Raw genomic sequence first — 17,663 nt, forward strand, 5'->3', positions numbered from 1 at the left:
GGCATAACTTTGTTACCTTACATAGGTCGTTCAAATTTCACATATTGGTAGAGTAACTCTTTCTCTAAAGCAGGGGTCTTCAAACTTTCTAAACAAAGGGTCAGTTTGCTGTCCTTCAGACTTTAGGAGGGCCGGATTGAGGACAATGGCAGTAGAAAATGTGTCCGGCTTGGTGGTCATTGGGGTTAAAATAATTGGTATTGGTGAAAAGAATCATCTCCATCGTTGGTTTAGTGGGAGGGATAGTGCCCTACTATTGGTATCGGTGGGAGGAATAGTGCTCCATCTATAGTGTTAGTGGAAAGACTAGTGCCCCATTGTTGGTGTCAATGGAAGAAATGGAGCCTCGTCATTGGTATTAGTGGAAGGAACATTGCCCTACCGTTGGTAATACTGGGAAGAATAATCTCCATTGTTAGTTTCCCATTGTTGGTTTCAGTGGGATGAATAGTGCCCTATTGATATTAGTGGGAGGAATAGTGCCCCATCTATAGTGTAAGTGGAAAGACTAGTTCCCAATTGTTGGTGTCAATGGGAGAAATAGAGCCCCATCATTGGTATTAGTGGAAGGAACAGTGCCCTACCATTGGTATTGGTGGAAAGAATAATTTGTATCAGTGGGAGGAATAGTGTCCCATCATTTGTGCTAGTAGAAGGAATAGTGCCCCATTGTTCGTGTCAGTGGGAGGAATAGTACTCCATGATTGGTATCTGTGGAAGGAATGGTGTCCCATCATTGGTGTCGGTGTAAGTGGGAGGAATAGTGCCTCATCATTGGTATTGGTGGAAGGAACAGTGCCCTACCATTGGTATTGGTGGGAAGAATACTTTGGTGTCAGTGGGAAGAATAGTGCCCCATATATGATGTTAGTGGAAGAAATAGTGCCCCATTGTTGCTGTTAATGGGAGGAATAGTACTCCATGATTGGTATCTGTGGAAGGAATAGTGTCCCATCATTGGTGTTGGGGTAAATGGGAGGAAAAGTGCCTCATCATTGGTATTAGTGGAACAGTGCCCTACCATTAGTATTAGTGGGAAGAATAATTTGTATCATTGGTGTCAGTGGAAGGAATAGTGCCCCGTCTATGGTGTTAGTGTAAGGAATAGTGCCCGATTGTGGGTGTCAATGAGAGGACTAGTGCCTTGTATCAGTGGAAGGAAAAGTGCCCCAAGGGCCTGATAAAGGCAAGTAAAGGGCTATATATCCCCCCCCCCCCCCCCAGGCCACAGTTTGGAGACCTCTGCTCTATAATAACACTTCTTTTTCATTGCATGAAAATAATGGATTCCATCCAATGTGCCATCATTGAGTTCTTCATGGAGTGGAGAGGTTCAACCTTTCCGACATCCACAAAAGGCTACAGAATGTTTACACCATTGACAAGAGCAACGTCTTCTCATTAGGGATGAGCTCGATGTTCGAGTCGAACATAAGTTTGACTCGAACATCGGGTGTTCGCCTGTTTGCCGAATAGCGAACGATTTGGGGTGTTCGCTGCAAATTCGAAAGCCGCAGAACACCCTTTAAAAGTCTACGGGAGAAATCAAAAGTGCCAATTGAAAAGGTTAATATGCAAGTTATTATTATAAAAAGTGTTTGGGGACCCGGGTCCTGCCCCAGGGGACATGTATCAATGCAAAAAAAAAGTTTTAAAAACTGCAGTTTTTTCGGGAGCAGTGATTTTAAGAATGCTTAAAGTGAAACAATAAAAGTGAAATATTCCTTTAAAATTTTGTACCTGGTGGGTGTTCATAGTATGCCTGTAAAGTAGCACATGTTTCCCGTGTTTAGAACTGTCCCTGCACAAAATGTAATTTCTAAAGGAAAAAAGTAATTTAAAAACTACTCGTGGCTTTAATGAATTTTTTAATTTGTAAAACATTTCGCGCAGGGTTTCCCTTAATATCCATAGCAGACCTGAAGGGCCTGATATGGAATTGGTATGGTCTGGTATGAATATTAGGGGGAACCCCGAACCAAAAAATGCAATATTCATATCGGACCCAAAGGGCCTGGTAATGGACTGGGGGAAAACCCATGCTATTTTAATGACTTTTATCTGTATTGCCAGGATCCCACAATTCATTATAGCTGTGAGTAGTTTTAAATTACTTTTTTTCCTTTTAGAAATGCTAAACACGTTGAAAAATGCGCCACGTTACAGGCATACTATAGACACCCCCCAGGTACGAAATGTAAAGGAATATTTCACTTTTATTGTTTTACTTTAAGCATTATTAAAATCACTGCTCCCGAAAAAACTGCAGTTTTTTTTAAAACTTTTTTTTTTTTGGGCATTTATACATGTCCCCTGGTGCAGGACCCGGGTCCCCAAACACTTTTTATGACAATAACTTGCATATTAGCCTTTAAAGTTCGCACTTTTGATTTCTCACGTTTGTGTCCCATAGACTTTAACGGTGTTTGCGTGTTCTAACAAATTTTTTGCCTGTTCACATGTTCTGCTGCGAACCAAACTGGGGAGTGTTCGGCTCATCCCTACTTCTTATTGGTGACTCTTGTCAATGGTGTCATCTCTGTAAACATTTTTTACCCTCCAGAACTCAATGGCTGCACATTGTTTCTGCTTGGAATCCATTACTCACCTGCAATAAAAAAAAAGAATAGGAAGAGTCACCGTAGAGGAAGAGTCAGCGCAGAGGAAGAGCCTCTACACTGACTCTTCCTCTACGGCGACTCTTCCTCTACGGCGACTCTTCCTCTACGGCGACTCTTCCTCTACGGCGACTCTTCCTCTACGGCGACTCTTCCTCTACGGCGACTCTTCCTCTATGGCGTCTCTTCCTCTATGGCGTCTCTTCCTCTACGGTGAAAGAGCCACCGTAGAGGAAGAGTCTCTATGGTGTCTCTTCCTCTACTCTATGGCGACTCTTTCTCTATGAGTTACCGTAGAGGATGAGTCACCGTAGAGCAAGAGCCTCAACGCTGACTCTTCCTCTACGGCGACTCTTCCTCTACGGCGACTCTTCCTCTACGGCGACTCTTCCTCTACGGCGACTCTTCCTCTACGGCGACTCTACATCGACTCTTTCACCATAGAGGAAGAGTCGCCGTAGAGGAAGAGTCGCCGTAGAGGAAGAGTCGCCGTAGAGGAAGAGTCGCCGTAGAGGAAGAGTCGCCGTAGAGGAAGAGGAAGAGCCACCGTAGAGGAAGAGTCTCTATGGTGACTCTTTCTCTACTCTATGGCGACTCTCTCTCTATGAGTTACCGTAGAGGAAGAGTCAGCGTAGAGGAAGTGCCTCTATGGTGACTCTTCCTCTACGCTAACTCTTTCTCTATGGCGACTCTTTTTCTATGGTGAAAGAGTCACCGTAGAGAAAGAATCGCCATAGAGGAAGAGTCACCGTAGAGGAAGAGTTACTCTACCAACATGTAAAATTTGAACAACCTATGTAAGTTAATAAAAAAAAATTATGCCCACTTTTTTGTATTACTTTCTGTACAGTCCTGGTCTATCCTTGTACTGTAGATTGGTCAGGAGGTAAAACTTTACCTTTTTTTTTTTGAATGTACAGTTTTCTGGCTCCTCAGGCCAGTGTTTTCGGTGGGAAGTGGTTATCGTTTTGGCAATGTGCAACGCTACGAAAATCTCAATGTGGATGTTTCTTTTGTGATAGGTGGCAATTGGAAATTGTTTCTCTGATATTTTTTATTGTCTTTTAGAGGATCTCATGACAGAAATTCTCTGAAGGAAGGATTCATTGTAGCCATAATACCCGGATCCTCCTTCCATTGTTCTAGTGCAGTATGGAGGAGCGGAAGAGGAATCTGGTTACTATGGGCTCCCTACTCGAACAGTTAGCCCTTCATCTTCTGATTTTGGGGCCAGAGACCTGTGTATGCTAGCCAGGCACTTGATTTTTCAGCTGGAGGTCAGCCATGGTGGCCACCATGTTTCCGTTGTTCTACGCAGGGATCATAGGCCCTTCCTAGTGGGCAGTGAGTGGCATTTCACGCACTGCGGAACCTGTTTTTTGGTTGTAAAGCGTACCTTTTATAAAGCTGAATTTAGATTTTAGTTATATTGTACAGAGAGGTGGCGGGTGGGTCACTCGCATACATTTCATTTGATATGAAGGCTGATTGTAGTCGCTTTGGTGCTTTTTATGTGTCAAATGCAAATAAAACTCTATGAGAAAACGTGGGGTGTACAGAACTGATTTCTACCATAACACTGACCTCTGCACCAGTTATTCTGTTTGAAGCCTAGACTAATCATCAGCTCCTCTGCCAAGCACTACCGGTAAGTAGCTATTCTTCTCAAGATACGCCCAGATGTGAACGGGGCCTCGGTGGAGTTCTATTTCCTTACCTTGTAGTGTTGGCAGTTTGTAGTATCATGGCTGATCGATCCCCCCTATGCCTGTATATTTATTCACCTAGCTTGTCCCTATTTGCCAAATTTACCTTTTCGTTCCAGGTCACACAACGTCCAATCCATGCCTCGCCATTTGCTCTGTGCTGCATCACAAATGTGGGAGTGATAATGTGATGAAAGACTGCCTGGTGATCTCTCTATTCATTGCTTTGCCTACTTGTGTCTGTGTCAGATCTTATTACTGTGCAGCTCTCACCTGCACTAGAATGAGAGACCTGGGGATTGTGGGATATATAGTTTCTTTACAGAAATTGTCAGTTCTCGCACTACAGACAGAAGTCATACAGTGGGGAATAGAATTATTTGATCCCCTGCAGATCAGGTACGTTTTTCCACTTACAAGGAAATAAAGTGTCTATCATTTTTATTATAGGTGTATTTTAAATGATAGAAACAGAATATCAAAAAAAATCCAGAAAAATCACATGGTACAATTGTTATAAATGGAGTTGCAGTTCAGTGAGTAAAATAACTATTTGATCCCCAGCCAACCAACAATAATTCCCCTCCCCCCACAAACTGGCTACATTAGGTGCTCATGTGGTACAGATTAGTCCAGTCATTTTAAGAAGTCGTTCCTAACTCGGTACCAAAGGGGGGCAATACACAGTATTAAAGGGATTGTAAACACTCCTGTTTTTTCACCTTAATGCATCCTATGCATTAAGGTGAAAAAACTTCTGGTAGTGACCAGCCCCCCTCGTTTTACTTACCTGAGCCCTGGAATGTCCCAGGCCGAGGACGCGCCATCTCTCTGCCCGGGGTCCTCGGCTCTTGATTGGATAGATTGATAGCAGCGCAGCCATTGGCTCACGCTGCTGTCAATCAAATCCAATGACGCAGGCGCCGAGTGGCAGGGCCGAGAGTCCTGCATTCGGCGGCAATGGATGCTGTTGAATGCTGGACACGGGAGTGCGCCTGCAAGGTAAGCTCCCCGGGAGAGCCCTTTTCCTAGGGGGGTTATCTGATGCGGGAAGGGACCTCAAGAGTCGCTGAGGGACCCCAGAAGACGGCGTTCGGGGGCCACTCTGTGGCGTTGTATATTGTAGGCCTGTAATTCTTAGGAATAACTCACTTATAATCTGTCGAAACAAGAGTCTAGTAGGCATCCCGGGTATTATAAAGTTTGAAAAACAAAATCACAAATTATAATATAATAAATAACTATAATTATAACAAATAATAATGTAATTATAATAAAAATTATTCAATAGTGTAATCAAATCAAAAACACTGAAATTTGCTCAGTTGCAGAATTGTCGCTGTCATTACTTTTGTTTGATGACGAATTTCCCCACAAATCGCTATCTCTCAATTCTGCAAGTGATTATAATTTATTATCACTGTTTTCTAGCTGCTCTAAAACCATTTTTGACATAAAGGGACACTTTTTGGTTGCTATGGACAATCTCCAGTTTCCAGGCAGAAAGAACAGTTTTTATTATTTAAAAGTGCATGCAGGACACTGGGCAGACCACTAGGGACAAGGGGGGGGGGGGTGTGTGTGTATTTATTTCATACAGTATACTGTAATCTGTAAGATTACAGTATACTGTATGTATTTACTTTTTTGAATTTGGCGCTGATCTCCGCCCCCGTGCGTCGTAACGTCGCAGGGAACAGAGCTCGTCGGCACTGTGTGAAGCGAGGAGAAAGCTTGATCACAAAGCGGGGAGGCATCGCAGGATCCAGGGACAAGGTAAGTAACCCCCCTGCCTGTGGTCACTGCGAGGCGATCCCGAGTCTGGCTCGAGGTTACCGCTTTTGGTTCTGAAATTCCACCCCGAGCCAGACTCGGGAATACCGCTAAGGGGGTTAAGAACTGGGGTATGTAAACTTTTGTTTAGGGTCATTTGGGTAGTTTCTGTTGTGATTATGATTAAAAAAAAAAAAAAAAAGCGTAAACACAGTTGGTTGATCATAAATGGCTTCAGCCAAACACTAACCACGAGTGAAAGAAACGTTTTTGTGTTATCATTCAAATTCTCTGAAAAATGGTCAAGAAATCATAAATTCTGCCAGGGTATGTAAACTTATGAGCACAACTGTATATAAATATAGACAAACCAGTGATGAACCATTAATGCATCACTGCTGTATTCTGCATTCTCTTTCGGAGCCTCCATAGATAGGAGTATACGAAGAACATGCTTATGTGAGTGATGACAGTAGCTTTAGGAGCCCCTCCCACGAGGATCCCAGAGCAGTGAAAATCTGGGTGGGCATTCAAACCTACCCACCTCTGAGCACCATTCCTTGGTTTCTCCCCCAACCCACCTCTGAGCACCGTCAACTGCTTCCACCCCCTACCCACCTCTAAGCACCGTTCCTTGGTTCCACCCCCTACCCACCTCCGAGCACCGTTTTTGGTTCCACCTCTGAGCACTGGTCATTGGTTCCACCCCCTACCCACCTCAGAGCACCAACACAAAAAAAAATTCTATGTGTAATAAGAAGTGAATCCAAAAAATAAAATAAATAAAGGCTCTTTGAAAGTAAGGCACACATCATACATTTGAAAACATACTATATAGATTTATTTCTGTAGCTTTTTAAACAATATAGATCTGTTTTTATATTATATATATATTTATGTATATTTATGCCAAACTGTGCTAGAAGGATGCAGGAAAAACATGACAATGTATAGAAAATATTTGCTAACATGGCAATGACAAGTATGGCATCTGTGTGTATTTTATATATATATAATTTATAAAGCAAATATCTTTTTATATATCTATATATAGAGGTATATAGATATATATATAATCATTTTTCTCCATGTCTCAAGTTTAAAATACATGTTTAAAAAAAAGAGATCATACACCCAGCACATCGGAGACTATCTAATACCTAACATTCATTAAACATTGATGTATGCTGTCTTTATATACAGTATTCAAAAAATTCCTACATATTTCCATAGACATCAAATTAAATGCACAGTTAGTAAAGGCGATCCAAATTCATATATATATATATTTTTTTTAGGGAGGTAAGTTGGAGCATCGTTTACATCAATCGCCTATCCTATGGTGTTTTTTTTTTTTGTTTTGTTTTTTTTTACGTGTATTTGCATTTTTCTCTAATTGCCAGCACAGTGCAGGACAGGGTCATTTATGGTAAAAATGAATTCCCCAGCCCCCCTCCTCGGGATTTTTCAGAAGGGAGCAAGTTAATAAAAGGTAAGCGGCAATTTTTGTCATGCAATGAGAACATATAACAAATGTAAAGTAGATGTTAGTGGAAATACACTTTAAGGGCCCATTTTTCTTTTTTTTTAACTGGCCACCTATTGACGGGCACCATTTTTCTGACATGGCACCTCATAATGCATGTAGGTCACCATGTATGGGGGGGGTGCCCTTGAAAATGAATGGAACTGCAGAGTGCTGATGGTGTAAATGGGCCCCAAAGCCCAAATAAGCTTTTAGGGGGGAATTTTTTATATAAATCTTTAAGAGCCTGCTGGGAGATTTCCCCTCCACCTCCTCTTTAAGTAACTCACAGGAATTCACAGGGCTTTTTTTCCCCACAAAGAATGGGTGCAGATACACTCCCCCCTCTCCCTTCTGAGTCACCCCTTGTTTACGCTCCCTACCCACCTCTGAGCACTGTTCCTTGGTTCCACCCCCCTACGCACCTCTGAGCACCGTTCCTTGGTTCCACCCCCTACCCACCTGAGCACTGTTCCTTGGTTCCACCCCCTACCCACCTGAGCACCGTCCCTTGGTTCCACCTCTGAGCACCGTCCCTTGGTTCCACCTCTGAGCACCGTCCCTTGGTTCCACCTCTGAGCACCGTCCCTTGGTTCCACCCCTTACCCACCTCTGAGCACCATTGCTTGGTTCCACCCCCTACCCACCTCTGAGCATCGTCCCTTGGTTCCACCCCCTACCCACCTCTGAGCACCGTCCCTTGGTTCCACCCCCTACCCACCGTCCCTTGGTTCCACCCCCTACCCACCTCTGAGCACCATTCCTTGGTTCCACCCCCTACCCACCTCTGAGCACTGTACCTTGGTTCCACCCCCTACCCACCTCTGAGCACCGTCCCTTGGTTCCACCCCCTACCCACCGTCCCTTGGTTCCACCCCCTACCCACCTCTGAGCACCATTCCTTGGTTCCACCCCCTACCCACCTCTGAGCACTGTACCTTGGTTCCACCCCCTACCCACCTCGGAGCACCATTCCTTGGTTCCACCCACCTCCCACCTCTGAGCACTGTACCTTGGTTCCACCTCTGAGCACTGTCCCTTGGCTCCACCCCCTACACACCTCCCAGTATTGCCCCTTTTTAGAGAATACAGAACCAAGTATAATTTTGTGGTGTTACGTTTTATTTGTATAAAATGTGTTAATTTGAAAAAGAAAAGCGGTAAAATAGATCTCTTGCAGCCAGCAACAATAGATCCTTCAAGCAACAACAGATCCCCCCCACACACACGCACAACAAAGTATTTGCCCAGCAACACTAGACCCATATCAACAATAAATCCCTCCCGGCAAAAAAAGACAACCCCCCCCACCAACAATAGGCCCTCCCTTAACATTAGATCCCTCTCAGCAACAACTGCCCTCACCCCCCTAGAAACATAAGACTCCTGGCAACAATATACCTTCTTAGCAACAATAGACCCACCCTGGCATCAATAGATCCCCCTAGCAACAATAACCCCTCCACAACAAAGTATTTTCCCAAAAACACTAGACCCCCCTAGAAACAATAGACCCCCCTAGCAACATAAGACCCCACCAGCAACAATATACCCCCTTAGCAACAATATACCCCCTTAGCAACAATAGACCCACCATAGCATCACTAGATCTCCCTAGCAACAATAACCCCCCCCCACAACAGAGTATTTTCCCAACAACACTAGACCCCCCCTAGAAACAATAGACCCCCCGAGCAACATAAGACCCCCCCAGCAACAATATACTTCCTTAGCAACAATACACCCACCCTAGCATCAATAGCCCCCCCTACAACAGTTTTCCCCCTAACACCACTAGACCCTCCTAGAAACAATAGATTCCCCCCAGCAACAATTGAACCTCTGCGACAAACCCCCATAGTAAAAATAAACTCCTCCCTCAACATTAGATCCCTTTCTGCAACAACTGACCCCCCTAGCAACAATAGATAGTAGATCCCCCAGCAGCCAGCAACAATAGACCCTTTACAGCACACCCCCACCACCCCTTGCCATTACATACATTTAGTGCTGGAGATGCCGGGACTGCGTTCCCACTGAAAAAAAAAGCCCTGGGAATTCACGTTGCCTGATGACCATTGGGACCGAGGCTGGAAGTGAGGAGAAATCCTATGTGAGGGACACAACCGAGGTGGAAGATCCCCTTTAAGTTTTGCTGTAATAATGACAGGAAGGAGCAGAACACAATGGTCACATGGAGACCTTGATGGTTGCTGGTTCTCTTCTAAACAGTCACTGACAGGCGAAAGGCACTGCAGAGGTTGTCTCTCTCCATACCGACCTTGTACACTAGTTCATATCATTGCACACAACGACTTGACTCCAGAAGCAATTTTTGGGGACATCAATATGCATCTGAACATTAGCGGTGGTTGAAGCACGTTTCCACCGCTTGTCAGCCCATCCTTATCAAATGCAACTTTCGGCCACAAACAGCTTCTTTATAGCTTAAAGTACGCCAAGCGAAACATGTCTAAAAGCCTGATTCCCTTCATTTGTAGAGATTTCCTCTCACTTCCTGTTGTGTGTAGGACAGAAGGTGAAGGAAAATCTCCCCAATGGGACACGGACAGCAAACAAATTTGATGGGTTTTAACCATTCCTTGATGTAAGCATTGGGTTGGCTCTTGGGAGGAGGAATGCAAATATCAAAAGGTCTCAATGGGTGGATGTCAGCCTGGAAGAGTGGGTGTTCCTAAGAGGCTGGATTTACAAGAAGACTACCCTAGGTAACACCCACATGTGATGCTGAGCCTACCAGATTGAAAAAAGTAAAATGCAAAAAATAAAAGATGAGGGCCAGAGACAATAAAGCTGGGGGAGGAAGTGGCTAGATCAGCCTTTCCTAACCAAGGTTCCATCAAAGGTTGCTAGGGGTTCCTTAAGCAGTAATGGATAAACCCCTTGCCTGATGGTGCGCCCAGAGTTGGGGCGCCAACACCACTCAGCATAACTGCCAAAATGGGACCAGTGGAGTCTACTTTCTCAGGTCAATAACCATTGTTAGGCTGGGGGAGAAAACAGTCAGATCAGCCTTTCTTAACAAGGGTTCCTCCGGAGATTGCTAGGGGTTGCTTAAGCAGTATATTAAAAATATCTTGCCAGGTGGTGCCTCCATATTTGTGGCACCAGCACCATTTAGCAGAACCACCAAAATTGGACCAGTGGAGTCAGGCTGATCTAGCTGTTTACTCCCCCAGTCTTTCTTAACTAGTGTTCCTCCAGAGGTTGCTAGGGGTTTCTTGAGCAGTAATGGATAAACCTTTCGCCTGATGGTGCCACTCAGCAGAACCACCACAATGAGACCAGTGGAGTCCTTGGGAAGAAAGGGCTAGATCAGCCTTTCTCAACCAGGGTTCCTCCACAGGTTGCTAGGGGTTCCTTGAGAAATCATGGATAAATCTCTTACCTGATCATGCCCCCAGAGTTGGGGCGCCAACACCACTCAGCATAACCGCCAAAATGGGACCAGTGGAGTCTCCTTTCTCAGGTCAATAACCATTGTTAGGCTGGGGGAGAAAACAGTCAGATCAGCCTTTCTTAACAAGGGTTCCTCCGGAGATTGCTAGGGGTTGCTTAAGCAGTATATTAAAAATATCTTGCCAGATGGTGCCTCCATATTTGTGGCACCAGCGCCATTTAGCAGAACCACCAAAATTCTAGCTGTTTCCTCCCCAGTCTTTCTTAACTAGTGTTCCTCCAGAGGTTGCTAGGGGTTTCTTGAGCAGTAATGGATAAACCTTTCGCCTGATGGTGCCACTCAGCAGAACCACCACAATGAGACCAGTGGAGTCCGTGGGAAGAAAGGGCTAGATCAGCCTTTCTCAACCAGGGTTCCTCCACAGGTTGCTAGGGGTTCCTTGAGAAATCATGGATAAATCTCTTACCTGATCATGCCCCCAGAGTTGGGGTGCCAACACCACTCAGCATAACCGCCAAAATGGGACCAGTGGAGTCTCCTTTCTCAGGTCAATAACCATTGTTAGGCTGGGGGAGAAAACAGCCAGATCAGCCTTTCTTAACAAGGGTTCCTCCGGAGATTGCTAGGGGTTGCTTAAGCAGTAAATTAAAAATCTCTTGCCAGATGGTGCCTCCACATTTGTGGCACCACTCAGCAGAACAACCAAAATGGGACCAGTGGAGTTAGGCTAGGGGAAGGAAATGGCTAGATCAGCCTTTCTTAACCAGGGTTCTTCCAGAGGTTGCTAGGGGTCCCTTAAGCAGTAAAGGAAAAATCTCTTGCCAGATGGTGCCTCCATATTTGTGGCACCAGCACCATTTAGCAGAACCACCAAAATTGGACCAGTGTAGTCAGGCTGATCTAGCTGTTTCCTCCCCCATTCTTTCTTAACTAGTGTTCCTCCAGAGGTTGCTAGGGGTTTCTTGAGCAGTAATGGATAAACCTTTTGCCTGATGGTGCCCCCAGAGTTGTGGCACCAACACCACTTGGCAGAACCACCACAATGGGACCAGTGGAGTCATGCCTTGGGAAGAAAGGGCTAGATCAGCCTTTCTCAACCAGGGTTCCTCCACAGGTTGCTAGGGGTTCCTTGAGAAATCATGGATACATCTCTTACCTGATCATGCCCCCAGAGTTGGGGCACTAACACCACTCAGCAGAACCACCATAAGGAGAGGATTTTTCAGACTGACCACCAATGTAAAAGGGCATTTCTTCCACTGTCCCTCAATAGATGGGAGCCCTACACTGACCACCAATGCAAGGAAGCTCTTTTCTAATTGACCATTGGTGGTCATTGGTGTGGCTAATGTACCATAAGCTATAGCTGAAATACTATTTAGGTCTCAGAGAACTCTGCTAAAAACTATTTAAAGGGTTCATCCATGGTATAAAGGTTAACAAATACTGGGTTAGGTGATGTACAGGGCTGGAGTCTGTACAACTGTGCAAGACCGAAGGTAAGGCTGGAGGTCACCTTTAAGCTGATGTCAGAATCTTATCACTCTAAGCTTCCATAGTCCTATATACGGAAATGGATGGGCAATATTCCTAAACACCCTACCACTCAATACGTGGCTAACAGTGACCAGCCATCCATGGGAAAAAAAATATTTGATTACTACTGTTTGCTCCAAGATAAGCCTCAGACCAAGACACTCTTTTCTTGGCTGACTGCTCGATCATTCCTGCAATTGCGATGGTCATCAGCCAGGACAACATAGCTGGTCAATAGATAAAAAGACTAATCCGGCACTATTGCAGCAAACAGTGATTTTTTTTAGGGAGGCAGAACTGGCTAGCCAATACATGGGGCATCAAGCGACGGCTCACCCACTGCTGAGGATATCCCAGTCAGAAGAGATAACCAGGTCCAACCCATTCCACCCAACTCTCTTGGCTACTGCATGCCTCTAATATAAATGATCCTGTCCAGTGGCAGCAGTCAGTTTTGTGCAAAGCAGCAATAAGTCAGCCTGCGGTGAAGGTAAGGAAACCAACGTACAGGAAGCTCGTACCATGTTACTGGCAGCACTCAGCAAGATAAAAGATAAAAAAAATCTCTCACGATAAGCACAAGTATCAGTGGGCACAACGTGCTTTGGCTTTCCGCCTGTAACTGATGATATCTCTGTGACACAAGGCAGTAGAACACTGCTGGGTATAGTGCTGCGGATCTTAGAGACGGTCACTTGCCAAAAGAGGGGGGATCGGTGGACTGTCCACTGCAATAGAGCCAGATGTGTCTAGATCAGCCATTCTCAAGCAGAGTTCCTTAGTAGAGATGGGCAAACAGTTCGGCCCGAGCATAAGTTCGGGTCGAACATTGTTTGTTTCGGGGTTTTCTGGCGAACATCGAACAATATGCTGAGTTCGGGGAAAATTTGAAAGTCGCGGAACCCGTTAAAGTCTATGGGACGCCAACATGAAAAATTAAAAGTACAAATTTTAAAGGCTTATATGCATGGTATTGTCATAAAAAGTGTTAGAGACCCGGGTCCAGGGGACATGTATCAATGCAAAAAAAAGTTTTTTCGGGAGCAGTGATTTTAATAAAGTGAAACAATAAAAGTGAAATAATCCTTTAAATTTCGTACCTGGGGGGGGGGGGGGGGGGTGTCGATAGTATGCCTGTAAAGTGGCACATTTTTATCTGTATTGCCGGGACCTGACAATTCATTACAGTCGCGAGTAGTTTTAAATAACTTTTTTTTCCTTTAGAAATTTCATTTTGTGCAGGGACTGTTCTAAACATGGGAAAAATGCTCCACTTTACAGGCATACTATAGACACAGCCCAGGTATGAAATTTAAAGGATTATTTTGCTTTTATTGTTTCACTTTAAGCATTATTAAAATCACTGCTCCCCAAAAAATTGCAGTTTTTGGGACAGGACCCGGGTCCCAAAACACTTTTTATGACAATACCATGCTTATGAGCCTTTAAAATGAGCACTTTTGAATTTTGATGTTCGTATCCCATAGACTAACAAAATTTTTTGCCTGTTCGGCAAGTTCTGGTGTGAACCGAACCGGGGGGGGTGTTCGGCCCATCCTTATTTCTTATAAGTCTAGTGTTCTCTCTAAAGAAGGGGTAGGCAACCTCGGCCCCCCAGCTTTGGTGAAACTACAAGTTCCATGAGACATTGCAAGACCCTGACAATCACAGGCATGAGTCCTAGAGACAGAGGCATGATGGAATTTGTAGTTTCATCACAGCTGAAGTGCCGAGGTTGCCTACCCCCGCTCTAAAGGTTGCTAGGGGTCTCCTAAAGCTCTTAAAGCTGAATTTCAGGTATGGATACATTGGAGCAATGTTGACAAGGAGGATGCTGAAAATCTGCTACTCTTGTGATCTCTACTAGCTCCTGGGTCCCATTTCGAGAGTCTTCCCTGCTGCATTCTGAATACAGGAGGCCGTATGCTTGGTTCTGGCACCATTCAGAGATTGCTTTGCATTTTGCCAACAAAGCTGGACCAATGTAACTATGTAATTTAGTTTGGCTGGAATTTAGTTCAGGTATGGCTGATTGACCCCCCCCAATGGGGAAGTGCACAGTTCCCTGGGCAATGACACTCGCTGCAAGAGACCAATAGTAATTATTTTGCTGTCTCTGGTCAGGGCATTCTGACCATCACTATAAGGGTTACATTCTTCTCACTGACCACCAATGAAAGAGACATTTTTCTCATTAACCCCCAATTAAATTAGTAAAGACCTGAAAATTATCTTAAGGGTAAGAATGATGAAAAGGGTTGGTCTAGATCAGCCTCTCTCACCCTTTAATCCTGCAGGAAACCCTTGAAAGAATATTTAGGTCTATGGGGAACCCCTGCTAAAATAATTAGTCTAGGGGCGGTGAGAAGAATGTTCCTTACATTAATGGTCAGCGGGAAGAATGTCCCTTACATTGATGATCAGTGGGAAGAATGTTCCTTACATTGGTGATCAGCGGAATGAATGCCCCTTACATTGGTAGTCAGCAGGAGGCACGCCCTTTACGTTGGTGGTCAGCAGGAGGCATGCCCTTTACATTGGTGGTCAGCAGGAGGCATGCCCTTAACATTGGTGGTCAGTGGGAAGAATGCCCTTAACATTGGTGATCAGTGGGAAGAATGCCCTTAACATTGGTGGCCAGTGGGAAGAATGCCCTTTACATTGGTGGCCAGTGGGAAGAATGTTCCTTACATTGGTGATCAGTGGGAAGAATGTTCCTTACATTGGTGATCAGTGGGAAGAATGTTCCTTACATTGGTGATCAGTGGGAAGAATGTTCCTTACATTGGTGATCAGTGGGAAGAATGTTCCTTACATTGGTGATCAGTGGGAAGAATGTTCCTTACATTGGCGGCCCGTGCAAAGAAAGCCATTTACATTGGTGGCCACTAGACAGAATTTTCCTTACATTGGTGGCCAGATAGATAGAAGACCGCCCCTTTACAATGGTGGCCAGAATGCCACTCTTATTGGTCAATAAGAAGAACACTGGCACCATGGCCTGGCCCTGTTAAGTGGTGTTGGTTCTGGACCTATGCAGGCACCATCAGATAGGAGGTCAACCAACCACAGCTAAAGGAACCCCAAGCAACCTTTGGAGGAATCCTAGCTGAAAAAGGCTGGTCTAGAGTCCATATTTGTTACTAGGTGAGGGTGAAGGGTTTGCTAGTTTCATCAGAGTCCTCTATCTGCTTTTGTGCCCCCTCTCCATAATTGGCTACATTGGGAAAATCATAAAATGTCCTTGGATTCTTCTAATGGTGTTAACAGTCTTTCCACTAATTTGTATGCTTACTTAAACTAATTCAGCAATAGACGCCTACAATGTTTTTACCTCTATAGTTCTTGGCCAGGGAATGTGCGTTGGGTGTATATACTATGTATCAGTTTTAACATGTGGTACATTTTGAAAAGGACGACATGAAAGCCATAATAAATACACAAAGCTTGGAAATGAATTTCTGAAACTTGAAAGGCCACTAGACCTAAACACAAGATGATGGAGCGTTCAAAGTTCTCTTTCAGTTACGAAGAACATCAATGTAAAGCTTCCAATCTGGGCCCAGAAGTGAGACCTGCTACTTCATTTCTCAGTCTCAAGTTTGGAAGAAAATTACAGGAGCAAAAGAGGGCGGGGTCTACAGAAACGGGGTAGGGCTTCACAGGAACAGATTAGTATCGGGGAGACTAGCAATAGGGGGTGGGGGTTAATTTTTATTTATTTTTTTTCCTTTCCAGACTAATGACATTTTCTCACAGGGACAGAGAGGTCTTCTTGGGTACAATGCGTTATTTTATATTAAAAAATTTAATAACCGCCTACGCGTTATCTCCGGGAGGCGAAGGCGGCCTACCGATCAGGTGATCACTATAATTGGCTGTCATAGCAATCACGTGATTTGGAAGCTCGTCCCATTGGCTCCTGATTGCAAACAGTTACCAAGAGCTGTCAATGACCCCTGTCCAATGTGGGCCTTCAAGAACGTATTTAGAGAAAGCTAATAAATAATAAAAGAAGCTACAATTGGAAGGCATGTAAACAGTTATAAATACTCAAATGATTATAGATACCCCCAAGCTGGAAGATGGTGAAATGCCAAAAACACTCTTCAAAGGCTTTGTAACATCTGGAGTAACCACCATGGTACCTTGTAGCCCAATGACCTATGGTGTCCTCAGTGGGCCGCGTTACGGTGAAATGTAACGGTGAGCAGCGCTTATTGAACAGCTGACAATCTAAATTCGGATAGAAGGAGGTGAAGGGCAGGAATTGGTTATGTCTAATGTTTTGCTATGTCCCCTTTCTTCAGGATAATTTGCCTTTGCCATGGTGCCAATTTGGTCTCATCGTAACCCAATGTCCTCAGCTTTTCCGACTGCTCTTTCTCTCGATCCGCCTCTTCTTTCTTTACCTTTTCTTGTTCTTTCCTGAAATACAAAAAAATAAAGAAGGGCGTTGTTAAAATAGTGTTGGTTACAAGTAAAGATAAAATTATTAATAAAAATATATTTTTTTACATATATATCCCGGACCGTCTTTCATATACCCTCCCCTATACTACCTCTTCACTACACAGGACCCCTCCCCCTACTACCAGTACTATTACACAGAAACCCACCCCCCAATACCCCTATTATCCAATGGACCCCCCACCATAGTATTCCCATCATTACACAGGACCCCCTTCTCTATTAAACAGGACCCCCTCCCCTATACTACCCCTTCACTACACAGGACCCCTTCCCCTTACTACCAGTATTACACAGAAACTCTACCCCTATTATTACAATGGACCCCCCCCCCCCTCCATAGTACTCCCATTATTACACAGGACCCCCCTCCATAGTACTCCCATTATTACACAGGACCCCCCTCCTTCATAGTATGCCCATAGTTATATAGCCCTCTATCCCCATACTACGCCCATCATTACACAGCCCTCCCCCACTCCATACTACCCCCATCATTACAAAGAACCCCCTTCTCTATTAAACAGCACCCCATACTACCCCCATCATTACACAGGACCCCCCGCCTCCACAGTACCCCCATAATTACATAGGCCTCCATCATTACACTGCCC

At 44.6% G+C, this 17,663-nt stretch overlaps 2 protein-coding genes across 5 annotated transcripts in view; one reads left to right on the forward strand and one right to left on the reverse strand.

The window, feature by feature from the left end:
* Positions 1-680, forward strand: part of TNFRSF25 (TNF receptor superfamily member 25) — a 66,771-nt gene extending 66,091 nt beyond the window's left edge. For both annotated transcript variants that reach the window (XM_040326511.1, XM_040326512.1), the window contains exon 11: positions 1-680. This exon is cut by the window's left edge and continues 768 nt beyond it. The gene's annotated coding sequence lies outside the window, so the exon portion shown is untranslated.
* Positions 681-16,578: 15,898 nt separating this feature from the next.
* Positions 16,579-17,663, reverse strand: part of ESPN (espin) — a 113,384-nt gene continuing 112,299 nt past the window's right edge. For 2 of the 3 annotated variants that reach the window (XM_040326515.1, XM_040326513.1), the window contains exon 11: positions 16,579-17,007. In XM_040326515.1, the coding sequence (XP_040182449.1) occupies positions 16,860-17,007 (148 nt within the window). In that variant the 3' untranslated portion in view covers positions 16,579-16,859. The remainder of the gene's footprint in view (positions 17,008-17,663) is intronic. The other variant, XM_040326516.1, reaches the window with a different exon arrangement.

This window comes from Rana temporaria, chromosome 10 (genome assembly GCF_905171775.1).
Source record: "Rana temporaria chromosome 10, aRanTem1.1, whole genome shotgun sequence".
Taxonomy (NCBI): Eukaryota; Metazoa; Chordata; class Amphibia; order Anura; family Ranidae; genus Rana; species Rana temporaria.